The sequence below is a fragment of the Xenopus laevis genome, chromosome 2L (assembly GCF_017654675.1).
Source record: "Xenopus laevis strain J_2021 chromosome 2L, Xenopus_laevis_v10.1, whole genome shotgun sequence".
Classification (NCBI taxonomy): domain Eukaryota; kingdom Metazoa; phylum Chordata; class Amphibia; order Anura; family Pipidae; genus Xenopus; species Xenopus laevis.
Window position 1 is genome coordinate 140,337,924 of NC_054373.1, and position 21,347 is coordinate 140,359,270.

General features: G+C 43.3%; 1 protein-coding gene and 1 non-coding gene across 2 annotated transcripts; both read right to left on the bottom strand.

Annotated features, from left to right (window-relative positions):
• Window positions 1-3,827: 3,827 nt before the first annotated feature.
• Window positions 3,828-8,988, bottom strand: LOC108708523 (translationally-controlled tumor protein homolog). The gene is made up of 6 exons (XM_018247323.1): window positions 8,779-8,988; window positions 6,616-6,689; window positions 6,205-6,395; window positions 5,072-5,177; window positions 4,810-4,926; window positions 3,828-4,440 (listed from the first exon to the last, which is right to left on the bottom strand). Exons 1-6 carry the CDS (start codon window positions 8,804-8,806, stop codon window positions 4,438-4,440), a joined length of 519 nt encoding a protein of 172 aa, XP_018102812.1. The 5' UTR covers window positions 8,807-8,988; the 3' UTR covers window positions 3,828-4,437.
• On the bottom strand, window positions 4,510-4,641 carry LOC121400245. Its single transcript, XR_005965653.1, has one exon. It is a non-coding gene; the product is annotated as a small nucleolar RNA SNORA31 (small nucleolar RNA).
• Window positions 8,989-21,347: the final 12,359 nt, after the last annotated feature.

Consider the following 21,347-nt stretch of genomic DNA (forward strand, 5'->3'; position numbering starts at 1 on the left):
CATGGGGCTGCAGTCAGTACAGTATATGGATTCTGACTTATTTTTGAATTCCAGGCTTGGAAGCAAGTTTTAATTGCATAATAACAAAGTATAGTGCCAAGTAGAGCCTCTTGTAGGCTACCAGTCCACATAGGGGCTACCAAATAGCCAATCACAGCCCTTATTTGTTACCCCAAGGGACTTTTTCATGCTTGTGTTGCTCCCCAAATCTATTTACATTTGAATGTGGCTCACGGGTAAAAAAGGTTGGGGACCCCTGCTCCATAGTATAGAAATATAATGCCTTTACCAGATGTACTCAGATGGAAGCTGGTGAGATGCTTGAATGCTGCTCTTTGTGCGCAGCTTATCTGTGTTGGAACAGAGCCAGAAGGTGGAGAGAACACTGCGCTCCGTGTAGCTATGCACTTGTGAAGGGACAAAATGGCGGCGATGACGTCATCGCGCTGCGCCATATACGGAGAGCCGCATGTGTGGGAGCAAGGCGCGCCAACCTAAGACGCACTGAAATGACGTCACTGTCGGAAGGCGCGCTCCGTACGCAGCTTAATCCTAGTAAGGGTGCTGCTAGTTCTGAGGAACGCGCCCTTAAGAAAGGAACCATGCGATTTAAAGTGAGGCATTAACAGGGATTGTGCTGCCTACCTAGAAGGGTACTGGCTGAAGTAGCGCCCTTTGCAAAACCCAGTCCACGTTGCTGCAACTGCCAGCAAGGAGGGACAGGTATTCCTGTGAGGAGATAGTCATACAGACCTCTTGATGCCACTTGCTGCAATATGCTAGCAAGGATGGGGCATAGTGCTGTATACTGCACAAAATCAGTCAAGGAATGCGTGGCACTATTCCACTTGCTGCAATATGCCAACAAGAATGGAAAAGGCATGTGCTGTACACCGCACTAAAGCATTCAATGAATATGTGGTCAATATTCCACTTGCTGCGATATGCCAGCAAGGAGGGAACAGGCAAAACGTTGAGAGACAGCATTGCATGCCTCCATCTGTAAAGGAAATTAAAATAAAAAATAGCAGAGAGATTTCTATCCTTCACCTCCAAGGCAGGACAAAAGAACTGAGGAACAGAGGTGGAGCCAGCCTATATATCCTGAGGGAGGGGCCAAGAGACCAATTCTTCTGTCCTGCCTCCAGAGGTGAACCTGGACATAACCCATACGTCTGCACTGACAGGAGGGCCGACTAGAGAAAAGTAAGATTAATGTGCTTCCATTGAATGGTCTCCTGTTGTATCTTGTCTATGATAACTCTAATGTTCAGCTGGTACGTATCCTTATGCTGTTTCGGCAACTTGATACCTAGGTATTTAATATAGTGATTGGCCTTTTTGAAGGGGAACTCTGGAGGCCAAGCCTGTTGTGTCACATCATGAAGTAACAGTGCTTCAGATTTGTCCACGTTAATTCGGAAGCCGGCTATGCGTCCGAACCTGTGGATTATAGAAATCTGCTTGAGAATTTGTGACAACCCCTAAGCTTAGCTTCTCAACAGCTGCTCAGAGCCCACTGAACATGTGAGTGTCACAGACACTTTCCAAGATGGTGACCCCCTGTGACAACTTTGAAGTCCTGGATCATTGCTGCTATTGACAAGCTGGATGTATGATGTAAGTAATGTTCTTCAGCACCAGATCAGTGCTACGGGAAAGAATAAAGAATCCTGCACCTTGTTTTTTGCATATAGACCATGTGGCCTTTGTTATAGGGGGATAAGACCTGCACTCAAATGCATTCCCTGTCAGAAAATCAAAGCTTGTAAGTGTAAGCTCTCGTACTACTTCACTGACTCACTCATACTGTATATTATAACTTCTTGTACATCAAGCAATTTCTGCCTATGTGTGCCCACGATGCCAAGTCCCAAATGTTCCTGCCAAGTGGCAAAAGTTTCTGTTCGTTACCCCCAGACATCATAGAACATCACTCAGGCCATCTGCAATTTCTTCCACAAAACTGAATAGCCCAGTACAGAACCCCCCCTGTTTGATTGACAAGTGCAGGGACTGATGTGTAATATCTGTATAGTTCTGTAGAAGAGGCTGGTGCTATAGAAATAAAGGAATAGTGTAAAACAGGAATGTACAAAGTCAGGCCCGGTTTCAAATGGACACTGTTGCTTCTGAATTGCACTGGCTACTTACCTTACTTTCCTGTTTGCATTGGGTAATGTAAATACAGATAAAGGGGCCCTACACAGGCAGAATGAAGCTGCTGATTGGCTGGGCTAGAGTGGCAGCATCAATACTGGGGACTGGATGAGAGATTGACAGCAGTTTGAATATTCCACCCAATGGAAGAGATTGAAGTGTTCAAGCAGCACTGGGCATAAGGGAGCGGTCTCTCCAAACCCAGCCCTGGATTCAACAGCATATCTGCTTGTGGCCGATTGACTGATATGTTGCTGAAACGCAGGCAGGCGGAGATCCAACGGATTCATTTTCCTTTCAGATCAAGGAGTGCATTGGCTCATTAATGCAGTCCTTGTTCAGACATCTCGTATTCCTGTAGGGCTAAACAATGCGATTAGCCCAGTATCAAGTGGGACTATTGAGGGAAAGATCTGCCCATTTGGCAACAATCTTTCTTATAACATATGACCAAGTTTAGTCAGCAGATGTACTTGCATAGGGGGCACTGGGTGGGATCTCAGGGGGTAAAACAAAATCACTTCCCCTCAGTCATATCTACCAGGTGAAATAAATGGGAACTGATCAGAAATATTGACATTAGCAGCAGGTTGGACCTAGATGTTCCCAGATTCCCTCAGCTGCTTGTACTTCGTCTCAAAGACCGAATTCAGTCGTTATCGATGCTGCAGTAAAACGGACGCCATTTGTACCCAGCTGCAGTAGAACATTTAGTAAGTAGGTACTTTAGTGGTTACATTGGTGTTCTAAATGTCGAATACAAGACTCGGTCTTAAATATATTAATGGGTTGAGTGCAGAGGACTCTTGTATTTGTCTAAATGAATTGTGGTCACCGCTTCATTGCACCCCCACCTAATGGTTTTAAAAATTAGTGGTGAGCACAACTTTTCCTTGTTGGTTCTAGATGTCAGCCATTTGTAGATGTCTGCTTTTTGTGCTCTACAGTTTTTCCTCTATGACACTCCATTGACCAGGGAACCACTCAGTTTTTTGGGAAGAGCAAAACCCCAAATCTTGTTTTTAAAATATTTAAATGCCTATACTGTGAATTAACCATTTAAATTCACAAAACTAAAAATAGAAAATACAGTGCTGGAAAACTAACAAAAATCCACCATAACGTCAGCACAAGAGTCTGTAAACTCAGAAGGCCAACACAGGACTCCGGTATGGAAGAGAAAAATCTGGGCACCTTACCTAATGCAGGGAAAAAATCCCAAACAGACTGCTGAATTTATGTTTTCTGTTGGCTGCTTTTAGGATATCCCTGACACATGCTGCCAATCTCATGCTGGATACAAGTTCCAGATCACCTTTCATCATCCACCACCTCCTCACAGGGTACAGCAACATCAAGTACTACACAATTTATCAAGCATCGGATTGACAGTACTACTTTGCAGGTAAATATTGGGGTATAACAGACCTTCAGTTGTACATGGAGACACTTCAATTATCAATGTGGCCACAGGTATAAAACTCTTCATGCTCGGAGGCCAGAATTTGCAGTGTCAAGTTCTAAATAATACACACATGTATACAATCAAATCCAGATCATGTTGTGAAAAGCGGTTGATTTTTTTTTTTAATTTCTACACTTTGAGCATTCACCTGTGGTAAAATTCTTTATTTTACCAGTTGCACAGAAGGGCAAAAAGCCACACATTGTTTAATTCTGTCTTTATTCAGGATCAGTAATAAAAAGCTCTTCATTGATGGTAGAGAGCCTATTAACAGGCAACAGTCAATGCTCCAAATCCAAACAAGTTACTGTGCAAAGAACTTGCAGTGTAACAAACCCCTTCACGGCCAGAAGTATTTGCAACAATGTTGAAAGTCCTTCTGGCAGAGGAGGAGTCTAATAACCTGGGGCTGAGAGGCAGATTGAATACTTTTTGCTGTCTCCTTAAATGTGCAGATTGTCCACAAACTGAAGGTCCGCTTCTTTTAAAAGATTCTGCCAATCAAAGTCTGTCTGATCAGTCACAAAGCTTCTGTGCAACAAATGTCAAATGCACAAGACCCAGTCTTCAAGAGTAATTGCAGAGCAAACCAAGAGGCAATGTCTACAGTGGAGAATCATGGGCTTTATTGAATCTAAATGACAAAAGGATTTCAGGTTTTTAAAATAAAGAAAGTCTCCACTTGAATAATTTAGGGCCATAGTGAAACAAGCTCAATGTATCAGTCCTTTTTCGAGTCGGTAAATATCTTGCTCAGTCCTGGTATTCATGAATGAAAAGCAGCAGCCAAGATGGAAGAACCAAACGGAATGTTACTGCAAAGATAAGATAACAAGAGTTAGTTTATATCGTACAGACAGCAAGTAACAGCAGAGTACAACTGCATTTGTATTCCTCTATTCAATCTGAAAAGCCATGTATTAAGGCAGACAGAAAGCGCGAGGAATTTCTCTCTTGCATCTCTGTGCAAACCAAAAAAGCAACTAAAATGGCTTATGGTCTATCAATGGATGCGTAAATGCTCCCTGCAATGTGTCATGCACTGATCAAATCTGTTCCTTAAAAATGGGCTAAAAATAAACTCTGCCGGGTTTCTAAAACTGGGGCGAACAGGCAGATGCCAGCAAGTGTGGTAGAAATATGCTAAACTTTCCTCCCCCCTCATAGAGTTTATTTCAACTTACACATTTCTCAATAATCAAGCCATCCTTAAAGAAGATCATAAAGGGTGTAATACCATCCTCACGGTAATCTAGCAGACCCACCATACCATCGGGGTTCATTCTTTCTCCGGTGTAAAACTAAAATCAGAATAGAGAGATACAGATTAAAACTTTTATCAGTCACCTGCAGGAGCAGCTAACCAGGGCAACCTGCATGGAATAACTATGCCAGCACTCCATTTAGTTCTAATTCCAACAGAGACCCCAACTTTTAGAAAATTACCTGATAGTTTTTGAAATTTCCAAGTATTTTTTTTACAGTTTCTTGAGCTCCTTTCATGAAGGTGTTCACTCTCTCAGGATTGGTCTTCTCAAGATGGGCCTTGAGTCTACAGAAAGCACAAATCCATTAATCATCATCACAGTTCTGCTCTCACACCTCAATTTCATTTATATTGACCAGTCAAGAGCAGAATTATGTAAAAGTAAAAAAGGGGACTGAATACCTATAACATATGACAACAGATGAAGGGGAATTCTTTTAAACATGAACACTTTAAAGAAGCCATGTCATGGAAATGTATTTCATAAAATTTAACCAGTTAGTTACAAATTCTGCATCTTTTCTAGAAAAAAAAAAAAATAATGAACTAATTCAGCATTCCCGGATGTTAGAGGTGAACAGAGGTGCAGTGGCAGATCCTTCAGCTAAGAGTGGGTATAACATACAGATACCGGGCAGACAGGCACAGGAACAACACTAAAATTGATGTAAAAACATGCATTCCACCCCCTCGAATAACAAATCCCTCTTCCCATTGTGTGCTGCATTTTAAGATGATGGGGTCACATCCATTCTCTTGTGAGGCAGAAGCAACTAACCAGCGGTGTTAACAAGAAAGCTTGGCTAGGAGATTGAAGCACGCAGAAGCGCTTAGAACGTCGCACTACTGTAAAATTTTATCTAGGTATGTATGCATAAATCAATAAAAAACTGTGCAAGATAGAGGCTGTTATTTGAGGGGGACAGAATGATTCTCACACATTTTAGTGTTTCTGCTCCTTTAAGATGTAAACTTGCCAACAGCAATAACTTCTCGTAAGGCCCCAATATGAATTAGAACTAATTTTAGCCCATTAGGCTTAGGCCAAATGAAAAGGGAGGGAAAAAACTTTCTACTTGTTTTGTGACAAAGTTAAGCAATTTCCCATCCAACGTCTAATTTGAATATGCAAACTAGCATCAGGCAGAAGAATTCAGCTGAATCCCAATCCTGTTTAAAAAGGCCACATTCTGAACTGAATTCGGTGTACCCCTAGGCATAACTGCTACACAAGACAATGGTCAGTGATTGTATCCTATGCACCAATGTGGACATTTTTGCTTTTAAAAACTAAGTTTTCCTCATCACTCACTGCTTCACATAATCCTTGATGTAATTCTTGTAAGAGTCCTTGGTGAAGCCTGTTTCCTGAAGTTTGTGATTCATTACTATATCCACCCCACTGGTTAGTGATGAACCACCAACGTCGTCCTCCTGGAACTCGGCTGAGGCATTGCCCCCAATAAGCGCATCATCAATTGCACCTTCTTCTCTTTGGATTACCTAGATTAAAAATAGAGAGTTCAGTCACTCTAAAAAGCAAATGGTTTGACACAGCTAGAGTCAGCCAGGCAATCTCACACAGGCTATCAATCACTAAAGCACTAAAGTAGTTAGGAACCCTGCTTTTTTATGTCAGTTAGCAATAGACTTAACTAGAGCATTAAACACTTCACACATTATCCATATAAATGTCAAATTGCAGGCTGGGAGCTGGACTCACCTTGCCTTCAACTTCCAAACACATCCCATCGGGGGTTTCGATGATTTTGTAGATATCCGAGAACATTTCGTCTTCTGCAAGAATATATGTATAAAGGTTGAATTAGGGCAGTGACAAACAGTGTGACCTAGATCTTTAGCAATGCCATGATTCATTTAGCCTAATCCTCAAAAGAGATCAACATCCTGATTATTAAAGGGAAGTTCCATTATATCTAATTCTGGTATTCATGATTTTATGCTTATTTAAAGGTGCTACTACCATCATTAAAGTTAAAATTTAACTTAATGCTTAATCATACTGAAAAGAAATAAAAAATGTTTTAAATGTCTGCAGTTTCTGGTAAAAAGTTTTTCTTTACTATCCCTTCTCTCAGCATTTGTTTCCCTCCCTTCTGTCTTTATGCAGATGTTGGGAGTCCAGAAATATATCTTTTGAGGGGCTCATCTTTCTAGCAGATGTCTTAAAGCTTCCTCAAATAACGGATTCCAGGGAAAACAAAAAAAAATAACACTGTGGCACATATACTACATGTAACGTAATTGTGATTTTAAAAGATCTTCTTTTAAAAAAAATGTTTTATTAGACCTACACATCAAAATGCCAGACTATTACTTGAAAAGCGACAGATAATGGAAGAGAGACAGTGATGGGCAACTATTATTTCAGAAATAAAGGAATTTGTAGTTGTGTATATGAATCTTATATTTAGTTCCCCTTTAACTGCAGAGTGATGTAGGAGTAGCAATAGTCATGGAGCCGAGGAAGCTACACTAGCACTAGTGATTCACAATTATAATAGCCAGACACTTTATTCAGGGACACACCTATAAGGGAGCTTACACACAGGGATATTTAGTTGCCTGGCGACTAATCGCCTCCTCTGCAGGGCAACAATCTCCCCGAACTGCCTTCCACCTGCTATAATGAGAAAACACCAGCGCAAATGCACTCGTAGCTCTTCGATTTCCGAAGTTGCCTCGCGAGGAACCCCCTTGGACAACTTAGGAAATAGAAGTGCCGCTGACGTTCTCATTAGAACAGGCAGTTCGGAGAGATTGTTGCCCCCCAGAAGAGGCGATTAGTGGAAAGGCGACTAAATCTCCCCGTGTGCTAAAGCCCTTAAAATGCCAGACTGCAGCTGAAAATTCCCTGTTGGGAATCTGAGAGCCTAGATTATTGGGGCCAACTAGAAACCTGCAAATAGTTTTCATTAGAGGCAATAGCAGCGCCGCCAGATGGAGACTCTCTGATGCGGCCATTTTATTTGCCATCGGCAGAGCACCTGGAATGACGTCAGAGGGAAGTGGCCCATAGAAGAATGGAAGCTTAGCGACAACATTCCCCTTCTACTGCTCCGCCGACCCAGCACAAAAGCAACTGTAGCCACGACCCATGGAATCTGCATTGTTGCAATAACAGGCGCGAGTCTTGCCGGTCACACTCTTTTACAGCCATTTCTTTGTAGAAAGCGAAGGGCGGGCGCTTATAGTAGGCGGAAGGCACATGCAGAACACGCGAATCACAGAGTAGAGAACATGGCCGCGCATTCAGCCGCTCTCCTATCTGCATCAGTGGCACAGCCCCACCCTTCCATCCGCATCAAGGGCCAGTTGCAACACAACACTCCGCCCTCCCGCCAATAAGTTTGCCCAGCAACACCCCCTCCCCCGGCTGCAGCCCCATGCACCTATGACGCAGTTTGAGGGAGGGGCAACAGCGACACGCAAACCGGTTAAGTCCCGGCCTGTCGACTCACGGGCGCTACGGAAACACAAAAATGGCAATTTGGTACTACTACTATAGGGCCGCGTTCTCATCCCAGTATTATACGCCCTTCACCTAAACTTGTTCAGCAGCTGCCGCCTCACAGCACGAGACGGAGTACACATCCGCAATAATAACCGAGAAAGGAAATTGTACCGCTCCGCGCTAATCGCGACTGATTCTTATAGGTAATAGAAAACATATGGAAGTGATCGCCCCAGTCTGAGCGCGGGGTTAGTGCTGGAATGTTCCAAAAGTTGGCGCTCCCTACCATCACGCGCACACTACCCAAAAAAAAAAAAAAGCATCCGGCGCTCCAGAACTGTCTCTTACTTTCCCCAACTACACAGTAAAACAAGATGCCGGAATCGGTCAGATAGGGACGCCCCAACTCACCAGTGATGCAGTCCTTGTAGATGATCATGTTGGCGGCCTAAGTGTTGTAATGCCGAAGCACACAGCGAGGATCAGCGCCGGCGGAGGGTGGGGAGAGAAAAGGAGCGAGTCAACGCCTCACTCGACTCATATAGAGCGTCGCAGCCCCCGTGACGCAATTAGCGCATGCGCATTGAACTACCACAAGCTACGCGCGCGCTCCTTGCTCTGACGTCCGTCAGTGTGTACAATGAGGCTGCAATGGTTCGGGGAGGAGCTATGAGCGCGCGCGTTGGCGTTGCAACCACTACCTTCCACCAATTGTCTGCTTATTTGTGCAGTTGTTAGTGTAGCAGTGGCCTCTGTTGGTCTGTGTGGAAATTACACGTAGCATTTGCGCCCAAAAAACCTTAGCAACTTTCCAATGCACTGTAGCGCTATAGTAAACTGACTTGTGCTAGGGCATTTTTAGCTACTTTCCTTGGTGGGCTACGACCACCGATGAGCTCTCTTTCTCAGGGGTAAGCCCTTGCAACGGTGTGGAGGCAAGGGTGTAGTGTAACTGAAACCTGATGCGATAGCACAATGATGGGCGCCAGTAGTTCTTTAACAGTTGAACAAAGAACAATATTTATTGAACAATAGCACAGAGATCATTTAGCACATTGATCCACAATGGAGTATAGAACATACACAGCAGCATAAAGGAAGCATATACTCACAGCACATATAGGCTGAATCCCCACAGGCTAGGGAATATACAGCAGAGAGTAAGTTGACAGCATGTGATGGGTATTGCCCAGTTTTCAGGATATCTTCCAGTGGCAGACTAGGGGAACTCCTGACATCCCTATCTAAACACTTGGTTCCTTACTCTGGGTCAGTAATACCCTGGGATCTTAATCCCTCTAATCTCCTCGACGGAGCCTTGAGCTGCTCAACTAATTAACCTCTCTATCACTCCTAGAGCGATCTATAAAACGAGTATAGCTGTCTAATTACTAGGGCCAAGGCGCCTATGGTCAGCACTACCCATTCCCTTCCAGCCTGCTTGGTTGGGCTAAAGCAATGGACCCAGAGCACATGGTTCCTAAACCTTTTATACTCTGGCACAGTGCCATCTGGTGTACACTGTGTGAACTGCAGGGGTTACATAAGCACAAGGTCCCTTTAAGGACCCACTGAGGTGTCCATATTACTAGGGATGTGCCTGTCTGTAAAGTGTAAGGGTGTCTAAGATTTTCACATCCCTACATTCTCCCCCTGGTGAATTCCTTCCGTCCCGGCAAGGAACCTTTCAAAGAGCAAATACTGAAAATATAGCAGTTAAGGCACATCATGCAAGAAACCTTTTCAGAGACCAAAAATACATTGCATTTCTATAACATTACCATATAACCTCTTCGGGGTAACTCTCCTGAGAAACCCAGGTACAATGGCATAGCTGGAAAGAAACATATCAATAGCAACAGTTTCATTCATGGGCAGGTAAACTTTGTCAGTAAACACCTGCAAAAGAAGGTACAAGTTAGAGATACTGCATTTCAAACACATCAGTATTCTAGTCCATCATATAATCGAACCCACAGTCCTTTTCAAATGCACTTAGGAGGGTAAAGGGAAAAATTGGATGAACCCACCAACGGGTAGGTGTTAACTAAACAGTCCTTGGACCAAACTCCAAGAGGAGTAAAAGAAGAAAAATCCTTCCCTGAAGAAAGTTCAGTCACTTTGGAGGGACAGGAAAAATGTAACCGGAAGACACTCCCAATGGAGCATCATCAGTGGGAAAACACAATGTCCCTTCAAAAAGGAACCACCACCCACCAGTAGACTCAAATCATGTGAAGAAACCTGGCCTTGGTGTCTTCATAGGGAATGTAGTATTTGGGATGGGGTTTGTCCACCCATTGTCCATCCCCCAAATAAACTTCCAAATTAAAGTACTTGGTAGGGTTGTACTTCCCACAGCTCTTCACTGCATTTTGAAGAATGGTGCGACCATACCACCACTCCTTCTCGATAGAGCGCAGGTATTGCCAATCTTGCTCACGCCTCACCTTGTCGGGTTTGTGAGGCAACTGTGGTCCATCTTCTCCTTTCGTGGAATCTCATCGATCAGCCAGTTCTCGTAAGATGCAGCCACCTTCTCGTACACCCACAGAGAAGCATAGGGCATAAAGTAACCCCAGGTCCGGTGCACATGGAAATTAATCACTCTCTGTACTCTGGACACAGAAGTGAAGACGTTGGGATCTGCCCATCCTGGCAGCACCCAGAAATCTTTTTCCTCCTCGGGGCCTATGATAGGAGGAGCAATGAAGCTACGAGGCACTTCTGTAGGAGGGCCTGGACCATGCTCAGCTTCTGGAGTCTCCTCATATTCTTCCCATCCTGGAACAGGTCCTAAGGGATTGTCGTCCTTAAGCTTGGGGATAGCAGCCAGCAAATTCTTTTCCCTCTCCAGGGATATCTTTCCCCACTCGTAGTGGTACAAATCAGCCACTTAAGTGCTCTCTCCAGGCTCACTAGGAGTTTGAGGCACAATCACTTTGGGGCATACGGGTTTGGTGGGCTCACTCACCACAGACCTTTTACTTTGGCACCGAATCTGTGCAGGAACTTCCAGTATGGATTCATCAGCACTGTTCACACTGGAGGACATCAACTTATCCAGCAGATCCTCGTCATCCTCCAATATTGGAGGGTCCCGAATGGAGGGAGCTATGGGTGCAATCGGCCCCAATCAGTTAAATGAAAACTTTCTCCAATCCACATCATGGCCTATGACTGGAGTTGGAGTAGGAACAGCAAGGGCTGTAAAGATGGTAACAGTCAAATCCCCACAAGGCTTTGAATCGCTGAGCAACACTTTGCGGGATGAAGACTTTGCCTCAGAAGAATTAGACCTCACATGAGGAGCGGCAGCTCCTGGAACAACCATAGGAGTTTTGGAAACTTGAGATTCAACCAGCGGGTTCTCTGTTCCAGAATTAGAAACATGCTGAAAGTATTCCTCCTCCGAGGATATAGAAACAACGTCAGGCCTGCAGGCCACATCATCTTCAGGCGCGTGCCACGCCCTTTCCAGACAGTCCTCTGGTAGCAGTTCTGGGGCAGGCACACAACAAACGGGGGCCCCTTTAGCAAAAGGGGTACACACTTCTCCCCCTGGTGCATCCAACACTATAGTAGACACAACCAAAGGTGTAGGCATCACGGCTGCCAAAACATCACACAAGCAGTCAGGCTTCAACGAAGGGGAAGTGGAGCACACATCTGCCGTCCAGCCGGACGGGGTGATTTCACTGACCGCAGCCGCGGTCACGGGCACATCTCCCTCAAGCGGAGCCACTTCGGTTGGGGAGGCACAAGCTGAGTTGAGTGAAGACTCACTGGGTGAATCATCTAGTATAGCTTCGGGTACGGGTACAAAGGCCGGCTCTAGCGCGGGTTCTGAGACCTTCTCTGACACCTCCGGGGCCTCCTCTATCTCTTGGTAGACAAGAATAGTTTTGCCGCTCACCTTGTCCCGTGTCTTCTCCACTAATGGAGGTTGATCAGCCCGGTTGAATGGTTCCATCCATAAGCGGGCCTCGCATTGCGAACACACGCCATCCAGGTCTTCCAAGGCGTTGGGCGCTTCCATATCACACACGCCACAGTCCGGAATCATCATTCCCCTTTCGGTCGGGGTAAAGGTACCCTGATACACATACTGCCGCTCGGGCTCCACCTGGGTAGTAGCGCAGGGCAGAGGCTCCATGGTAGGCTCCGGAACCTCCGGTTCAATAGCAGGTTCAGCCACAGGCTCAACAAGTGGTTCGGCAACACACTTATCTGACTCAGCCGAGTCTAACAGCATGGAAACCAAACTCAATATGGCAGCAGTACTATCCTCCAGGGTGGGACGTCGCGCCATGGCTCAGGTAACACCCCCTTGGGATAATCTAGTACGCCCTTTTCTACTTTTTTGCGTGTTTCCCTTCTTAACTCATGCAGGTTAGGGCGTTGGCACTGGAGGTTGCGCAACACAAAATTCCTTCACAGCAACTTTTCCTACACGAGGTGGTATAGGTGGCGGTGAAGGTGGGGGTGTCGCAGGGCAACTGTCCACCAATGGTTCTGTTCCCAGGGCCAAACAAACAGGTTCCTCAGCTAGCATAAAGTCATTAAAGTCTATGGCATCAGCAGCTAGGAATGGATTTAGCCCAGGGGTAGACATTTTAATTTCAGCGTACTCTGAATCCTTGATACTACAGCCCTTTTTCTCTTCCCATAGGCTGGAGCTATAGTAAGATTCATCTATCATCGGATCCTCACACTCAGAGGTCAAATTAAGCAATGATAGAGGAGGGGGACTGCACATGAGCTGGGCAGACTTAGGCAGGCTCTGATACCGGCACGGACACCCCTCTGCAGAGACTCCCATAGGGTACACCTTGGAAGGCCATGTATCACTGCTAGGTACGCCAGGGACCCAATACAAGACCCGAACAAAACCTTTCTCATCGGAGGGTTCTTGCGCAACATACTCAAAAGCATTAAATATGGGGTTGCCCCTTAAGGAGTGATTCACAACATCTATGGGGCACCCCTCTGGGACATTATCCACTACAAACGTGTAGTCAGGATCCGCTCCCATTTCTAAGGACCAGTCCCACAATGCTGCTTCAGACAGGGGAGCCATTATGCTTTTGCTGTGACCGAAATGTGTGAGGGATACACGCTCACAATATAATCAGTAGGCACACCGCTCGGGGAATAAGAAATACAGACTTTCCCCGCCTAGGTGTCTTTTTCCTACTGAGTCCGCACACGCAGGGCCTGTCACACTAGGCCGCGTGCGGAAGTACAGTTCAACCCTTTAAGAGCCCCACGTTGGGCGCCAAAACGTAGCGCTATAGTAAACTGACTTGTGCTAGGGCAGTTTTAGCTACTTTCCTTGGTGGGCTAAGACCACCGATGAGCTCTCTTTCTCAGGGGTAAGCCCTCGCAACGGTGTGGAAATAATGTCATAAACCAGCTGATTGATAGACCTGCAGGCAATCCAGTGGCGGAACTACCGGGGGAGAAGGGAGTGCAATTGGGCCAGGGCCTGCACCCCCTCTGGGCCCCCTGGCAGCTCACGTACTGCTGATTTCCGGGCACAGCGGCCGATTTCTAAATGCAATTGCAGGTGCAATCGGGGGAAGATAATCTGGTACGGAGGGGGCCCGGCTGCACATCCCGCACCAGGGCCTACCCCCTCCAGTTACGTTACTGAGGCAATCTGACTGTTTTACGAGAAATAAACACCACTTTCACCTGCAATTGCATTTAGAAATGTGTCATGTAAAAATGTGCATACAGGAAAGTCCCCCAAAAATGTGTGTATGTGTGTGTATTAGGGTTGCCACCTGGCTGGTATTTTACTAATAGGGAAAAAAGATAAATATAAAGGAAGGCCGGTATTTTTTTTCCAGAAAAGGTGGCAACCCTAGTGTGTATATATGTGTGTGTGTGGGGGGGGGGTGTTGTATGTAATAAAACTAAAAGCAAGTCTAAGCAGCTTTCAGATATGTGTTATTTAAAGGGATCCTGTCATCGGAAAATATGTTTTTTCAAAACACATCAGTTTGACATTTTGTCAATTTCCCAGCTGCCCCAAGTCATGTGACTTGTGCCTGCACTCTAGGAGAGAAATGCTTTCTGGCAGGCTGCTGTTTTTCCTTCTCAATGTAACTGAATGTGTCTCAGTGGGACATGGGGTTTTTAATATTGAGTGCTGTTCTTAGATCTACCATGCAGCTGTTATCTTGTGTTAGGGAGCTGCTATCTGGTTACCTTCCCATTGTTCTTTTGTTTGGCTGCTGGGGGGGGAAAGGGAGGGGGGTGATATCACTCTAACTTGCAGTACAGCAGTAAAGAGTGATTGAAGTTTATCAGAGCACAAGTCACATGACTTGGGGCAGCCGGGAAATTGACAATATGTCTAGCCCCATGTCAGATTTCAAAATTGAAAATTTGAATAATTGGATATAAAAAAATCTGTTTGCTCTTTTGAGAAATGAATTTCAGTGAAGAATTCTGCTGGAGCAGCACTATTAACGGATTCATTTTGAAAAATTTTTTCCCATGACAGTATCCCTTTAAACATTTACAGTGGTTTTAATGGGAAAAAAGAGGCTAAATCATTGGAGGATGCTGATTTGTTAGCCACCCCCTGCCCAATGACTATAATCACTTACCTGAGACATTGGGTCAGCGCTCCTGTTCACTAAAAAAAGGGCACCAGCCTGGGTTACTACTGCAGGAGTGCCAAATCACCATCTTCTATTGTCTTCCAGGGATGCATTATGGCCAATGTGCACTGTGCAGAAGCGTGAAAACCCAAATTTTGGTTAGCTGTTTTTCTACTACACCTAAGCTTCTGGCTAATAAAAGAGCCATCAAGAGAAAGTAGATATGAAATGGCACTCCTTCTTCAGTATCCCAGGGTCTCAGGTAACCGATAAATGTAGCTGGGAGGTGCCTAACAAATTGACATTCCTCAGTAGGGTTGCCACCTGTCTGGTATTGACTCGGACAGCCTGGTATTTTGAAGGGCTGTCCGGCTCAAAACTGCCTACTCTGTTTTCCAAAATCGGCCGATCGCTGCATCATAGTCCCGCCCCCGAATCACTAACCGCCCCCTCCGCATCAAGGCCCTGCCCGGTCTCCACCGGGCTAAAGGTGGCAACCCCATTACTCAGTGATGTTTCTCTGAGCCGGGCTACGCCAGCCAGGCGCCCTTGGCAACCTGGCCAGCCATGGCATTGGCTTTGCGCCCTCGACACATGCCTATTCTGCCTACGCCTAGTTCAACTCTGAATCTGAATCCCACTAGTTGAAGACATTGCGCTTTAAAAACTCCTGGTATCTTTCAAATAGCAAAGTGGATTCAGGCCCTGTATTGGGAAGAAAATTTTTTTTTATTAAGAGTGTACATCCTATAATACACAAAGAGACAGATTTATCAAAGGTCGAGGTGAATTTTCGAATGAAAGAAATTTGAATTTCAAGCTATTTTTTGTGTACTTCGACTAGGGAATAGTCCAAATTAAATTTGAACGTACTGTCTCTTTAAAAATTCCACGTCAATCATTTGCCATCTAAAACCTGCCAAATTCCTGTTTTAGCCTATGGGGGACCTCCTAGAACCTATTTGAAGTCAATTGGAGGACTTTGAAAAATCTAAGTTTTTTTTGGGAAAAACTTTGAATCGAATTCGATTGAATTCGCTATTCCTTCTATTCAAATCCGGCCGAATATGGACCTATTCGATCGAATACAGACCTATTCGACCAAAAAAAACTTTCGACTTAATTTTGCTTGGTCTTTTTGAATAAGACTTTCTAAGTTTTTTCTTGATAAATATGCCCCGAAGTGTCACAATAGGGTTACACTTGCTTGAGGTGGATCTGGACAGTGACATCAAGGGGCGGAGTCAATTACATCAAAGTGGTGGGGCTATGACATGAGGGTGCTGATGTTTAGGGGTGGGACTATGATATAATCGGACTGGGGTTATGGCAAAATCAACAGAGTTTGGGGCATTTCAGGCTGCAATCAGCAGTTTTATTCCGTTTTTGGGGCTCTGAGACCTGGACAGGTGGGTTGTCAAAACCATACACATGTACAAGATAAAAGGTGGATTTGTTGATGTTATTAACTGTCATCTATTGGATTTCATCCCACACTCATTAATCTATAATAGTTTTAAAGACTGCAATTCTGGTGCTGGGAAGTATTATTTCAAAGGAAACAGTGGGCTTGAAGTAGTGTGTAGTGATGTAGGATTATACTATTCTATTAATAATAATATTCCTCAACCCTCTTACTAGGGTTTTGGTTCTTTTAAGCAAGCAGACAAACAATCCACACCAATAATTGTATATTAAAGAGATTGCATTATATAATAAATCAATGGATTGTTACACTTAAATTATTACACTTAGACTAAACAATAATTACAATATTTACAGTTACAAACATGATACAGCTACATTATTGTTACTAAAAGAGCCATGCAATAGAGGTCAGCTTCATAATGGCTTCCCTCCAGCCTGCAGTCCTCACATACTATCTTGTCCCAGGATCCTCTGTCTCTTTTCCCAGGCTGCTCTCTTCTCCAGCTCCACAGCTGCTTCCTTCTCTCTGGGGCTCCCAGTTGCTTCCTTCTCCCCCTTCTCCAGTACTTTTTTTATCCCTTGTTTTCAACATCTGCCCCCACAGTTTACCTCCCAACTGATAAGATGGCGATATAAACCCCCAACTTGCCTACATGCTGTTGACCTGCAGAAACCAACTACAATTCCAAGACAACCATTTGATATGGAAATTTGGGTAAGGGTGTGAGGTGGAATGTAAGACTCGCTTTGTAGACAAAAATATGCACAAGGCCACAAACAAATTCATATGTAATATAACATAATGGCATACCCAAAATGGAGATTTCTTACAGTGTGGCACTTTATTTTATACAATATTTTGTAGTGTGCACTATTTTCATTTTGGGGTATCTTTATGCCATATGCTCTGTAATTACTGAGGTATTTCTATGAATACTGGTCTTTAAACTGTTCAGAAGACCCTGGAATTCATATTTATGGTGATTTACATTTGTACTAGGACGCTGTAGATTGTAAAGTTTAAAGTAAAAAAAAAAAAAGCAACATTTAAAAAAGCATTGGATTTTGGTAATTTGCAGTAGAAAGACATATTTACGCATTTTAAATTCACCAGATTGTGTTCTTTCCAAAAAAGTTTTCATGGTCAACTTTTGAGTTGGGCTGCTCAGGAAGCCACCAAATGGAGCTGAAGCAAAGTTGCTGAAGCCGAAAGGAGCTGAAGAAGGTTTAAAAAGAAAAAAAAAAAACAACAAGTCAGTGCCCCTAAATAAACACTTTTATGGAGGGCCACTGAATACCAATATTTTTAACTTGTAGGGGGGACCCTGGCCACCAATGGGGTTATTATTATGTTTGTGTGAGGGCTGCCCTGGCCACCATTTTTTTGTCAACTTGTAGGGAGGACCCTGGCCACAAATTCTTTTTAACTTGGGGGGGGGCATTCATGTTTATATGTGGGTGTAAAATGATAAAATGTGTGTTTTTGAAGAATTCAAAATTGGTAAAATGAAGGTTGAAATGCATTAAATGAAGTATTCCAAATGGATACATGGATAAATGTGCCTTTTCACTTCAAATGACCAAATTGCACATTTCTGCAGTAACGAAGAAACTAAAGAAGCCACTGGAAAAGTGGTGAAATGTTTTTAAGATTACTAAGCAACTTATAATGCCCCTAAAACATATCTTTACATAACTTTACATAACTTACCAAATGCCCCTAAAACATATCTTTTTGGAATCTAAACTTCCTGAATAATTAAAAATTGGTAAATATATATTTGAAAAAAAACATCCATATACTGATATTCTGAATTCCATGATACATGTGCATATGATAACTTAACTGTGGTATACTCCAAAATATCAATAATGCATTGTATTGTTATATGAATAACATTTTATAATAAATAAAATTATTTATTTATGTTTATATATTTATTATAATAAAATTTGCTCACTGTTCAAAAACAATTCCTCCTTTTATGTGTCCCAAAAAACAGTAATGTAACCCAGATAAAATGTATATTTATAAAACATATACAGTGCCCACATCCTCCTCCTCCCCTAACCCCCATGAATGCAAGACAGTGCTGGGGTGCGGGAATTGGGTCTGTGTCATGCCTGCTCTCCCTGGTGTGGTGTATGCTTCTAGCTAGTTATGCCACTGCCATCAACCCTTATGCTACATTAACTAGAACATTTGATTATGTATAATTAATACAATAATGAATTGCCAGCCACAAGTCAAAACTCCCTGCAACTCCTGCTATAACTCCTATTTCTCGCTCTATCAGGTAGGCCCTTGCTGAACTGATGGAGAAGGGGTTAACCACACTGAATTCACACACACAGAACTTAATCTCACAACGCTCACAGCATTGCCTTACTTCAGGAAACTAAGGGTCACTCACTCAGGGTACTAACCCTCCTCATCTCCTCTTTGGATCCTCAGTCAGCTAAGCTAACTTCCCTAATCCTGTCTCTCTCACTCTTAGGGGCCTATTTATCAAAGGTTGGATTTCAGTGGTTTTAGAGGTTTTTGAAACCAAAAACTAAACTCAGAAACTCTAAAACCACTAATGTGAGATTTATTACAAAAATCAGAATTTAAAAAGTACAAAAAGTTATATAAAAAAAAAAGTACACAAAGTTGTAAAAAAAGTTTAGTTTCGCTGAACAGTAGTTCGCAGTAAAACATACGAACACCTCTAAAAATTACAGTTTTTTGGACAATTCTTAGAAAGAAGAAAACCCTGAAAACCTCTAAAAGTCTGAATTGATTTAAATCAGTAAAGCTCCCAATGACTTCTATAGGACCTTGACAACTTTTACCTGGCAAAGTTTTGTATTCATTTTCTTGGTTTTTACACTTCATAAATCTCACATTTTTAGAGATAAAAAAAAAAATTAGAAAACTATACATTTTTAGAAATTCATGGAAAAAATAGAAATGTGATTGTTAGTAAATGGACCCCTTAGAGTGAGCGAGTTAGTTAGCCAAAAATGTAAGGATGGAGTGACTGGATGTCTAACATATCAGAAGAGAACACTACTTCCTGCTTCTCAGCTCTCTAACTCTGAGCTAGTCAGCGACTTGAAGGGGAGCCACATGGGACATAACTGTTCAGTGAGTTTGCAATTGATCCTCAGCCTTCAGCTCAGATTCAAAAGCAACAGGTATGACCCATGTGGTCCCCCCCTCAAGTCACTGATTGGTTACTGCCTGGTAACCAGTGTAACCACTCAGTGGAAGCCAAGAAAGCTGCAAAGCAGGAAGTAGTGTTCTGGCTATTATGTTAAGACATCCAGTCACTCAAGCCTTTATACATTACATGTTTGGCTACCTAACTATATTAGATACATTTTTCATTTTGCACAGCCTATCTATTTACCCAGTTTTTATTTTTTTACTGAACAATTCCTTTCAGCTCTTTTGGCATTAACCACCCCCTCCAGCAAGTGGGGATTCATAGAAAGAAATGTACATGACTTCCCTTTTAACATACTATGGAACCCAACGTAAAATGTAAGTTATAGGGCACCTGCCGGGGGAGGGGGGGAATAGTTTCCCCCACTGTAGGGTTGTCACCTGGCTGGAATTTGACCAGCCTATCCAGTAAGTCACCAGCTAGTGCTGGGCCTGTCCATTACAATTTTAAAGGCAGTGTACTTGCCAATACATTGTTTATACCCTATGAATCTTTACCTTTCTTGATCTCTGCCACAGCCTGAACACCTTATTTTATCCTGTGACATAACCACCTCCACCATGTCTAGTAGAAAAGTGATCTATCTACAAGAGTATTGAATGAGTTGATTAAAAAAGGGGGTCTGACTTACATCGGTGTGTAGAGAATAATGGATTGAGAAAACAAAAGGACACCCCTTCTTTATCAATTATTCAGTATTAAAATCTATTGAAAGGGTACTCAAAAAAAGGACTGGATGAGTGCCCCACGTACTTGTGTGAATAGTTAGATTTACTAAAGTATGTACTATCGCAAAAATTAATTAACCATCTTGATCACACTTGTTAATTTAAAACTGTATAAGAAGAAAGTGCTGGTGCAATAAATTAATTGATTTAGTGGAATTCCCCGCTTAATAAATAAAGTGACTCAGTGCTATGCTGGTGATGACACTTGAGGATTGCTAATAAGCTTCTAAATCATTAGTCATTAATTAATACCTCTAATTCTATTTAATTGTATAAGAATAAGAACAAGTGACCAATTAATAAGTTATAAAGTGCTTAAGTGCTAGTGTTATTGATATCAATTCATCCAGTAGAAATTCATCCGATTTCAAGGATAAGTAGGAAAATGAATTGAATAGATGGTGGAGAAGTCCCATTATAACTGTCTCCTTTTTGGTCTAGGGACCCCACAAAGATAGAAAAGGCAGGGCTTCAGGGACTGTGGTATCAAAAATTACCTTTTCTATCTAATGCAGACTTATTGCAAAGAGGGACAGATTTGGTGAGGTGAAAATGTGCGGGGGCCGATGTTCAGTCTGACATCCTTTGAACCATCATTTAACTAATTTAAACAAGGAATCGCGTAGCCGTAGCAGTAATATTTGGGCACATTAGTGAAATGATCTGCCACTTGGCCTATACTGCTGCCTGTGTGCTGAAGGTGTTAGCAATAGACATGTAGTGGCACGTAGTGATGCACTGCTCTCGCATACTTCTTTAGTTTACTGTACTGGCACGTCAGTACTTCTATTGCACCTTCAGCCCTAAAGAAGTATGTGAGAGTGGCACATCACTACGTGACAGTACGAGTCTATTACTAACACCACATGTGCTAAAGCACACGCGGTGCTTCATTTTCCGAAGTCGCCCGAAGTTTACTCATGAGGAAGACACGTGGAGGCAGTTTGGGGAGATTGTCACCCAGAGGAAGGCGACAAAGTCTCCCCGAATCTCCTCGT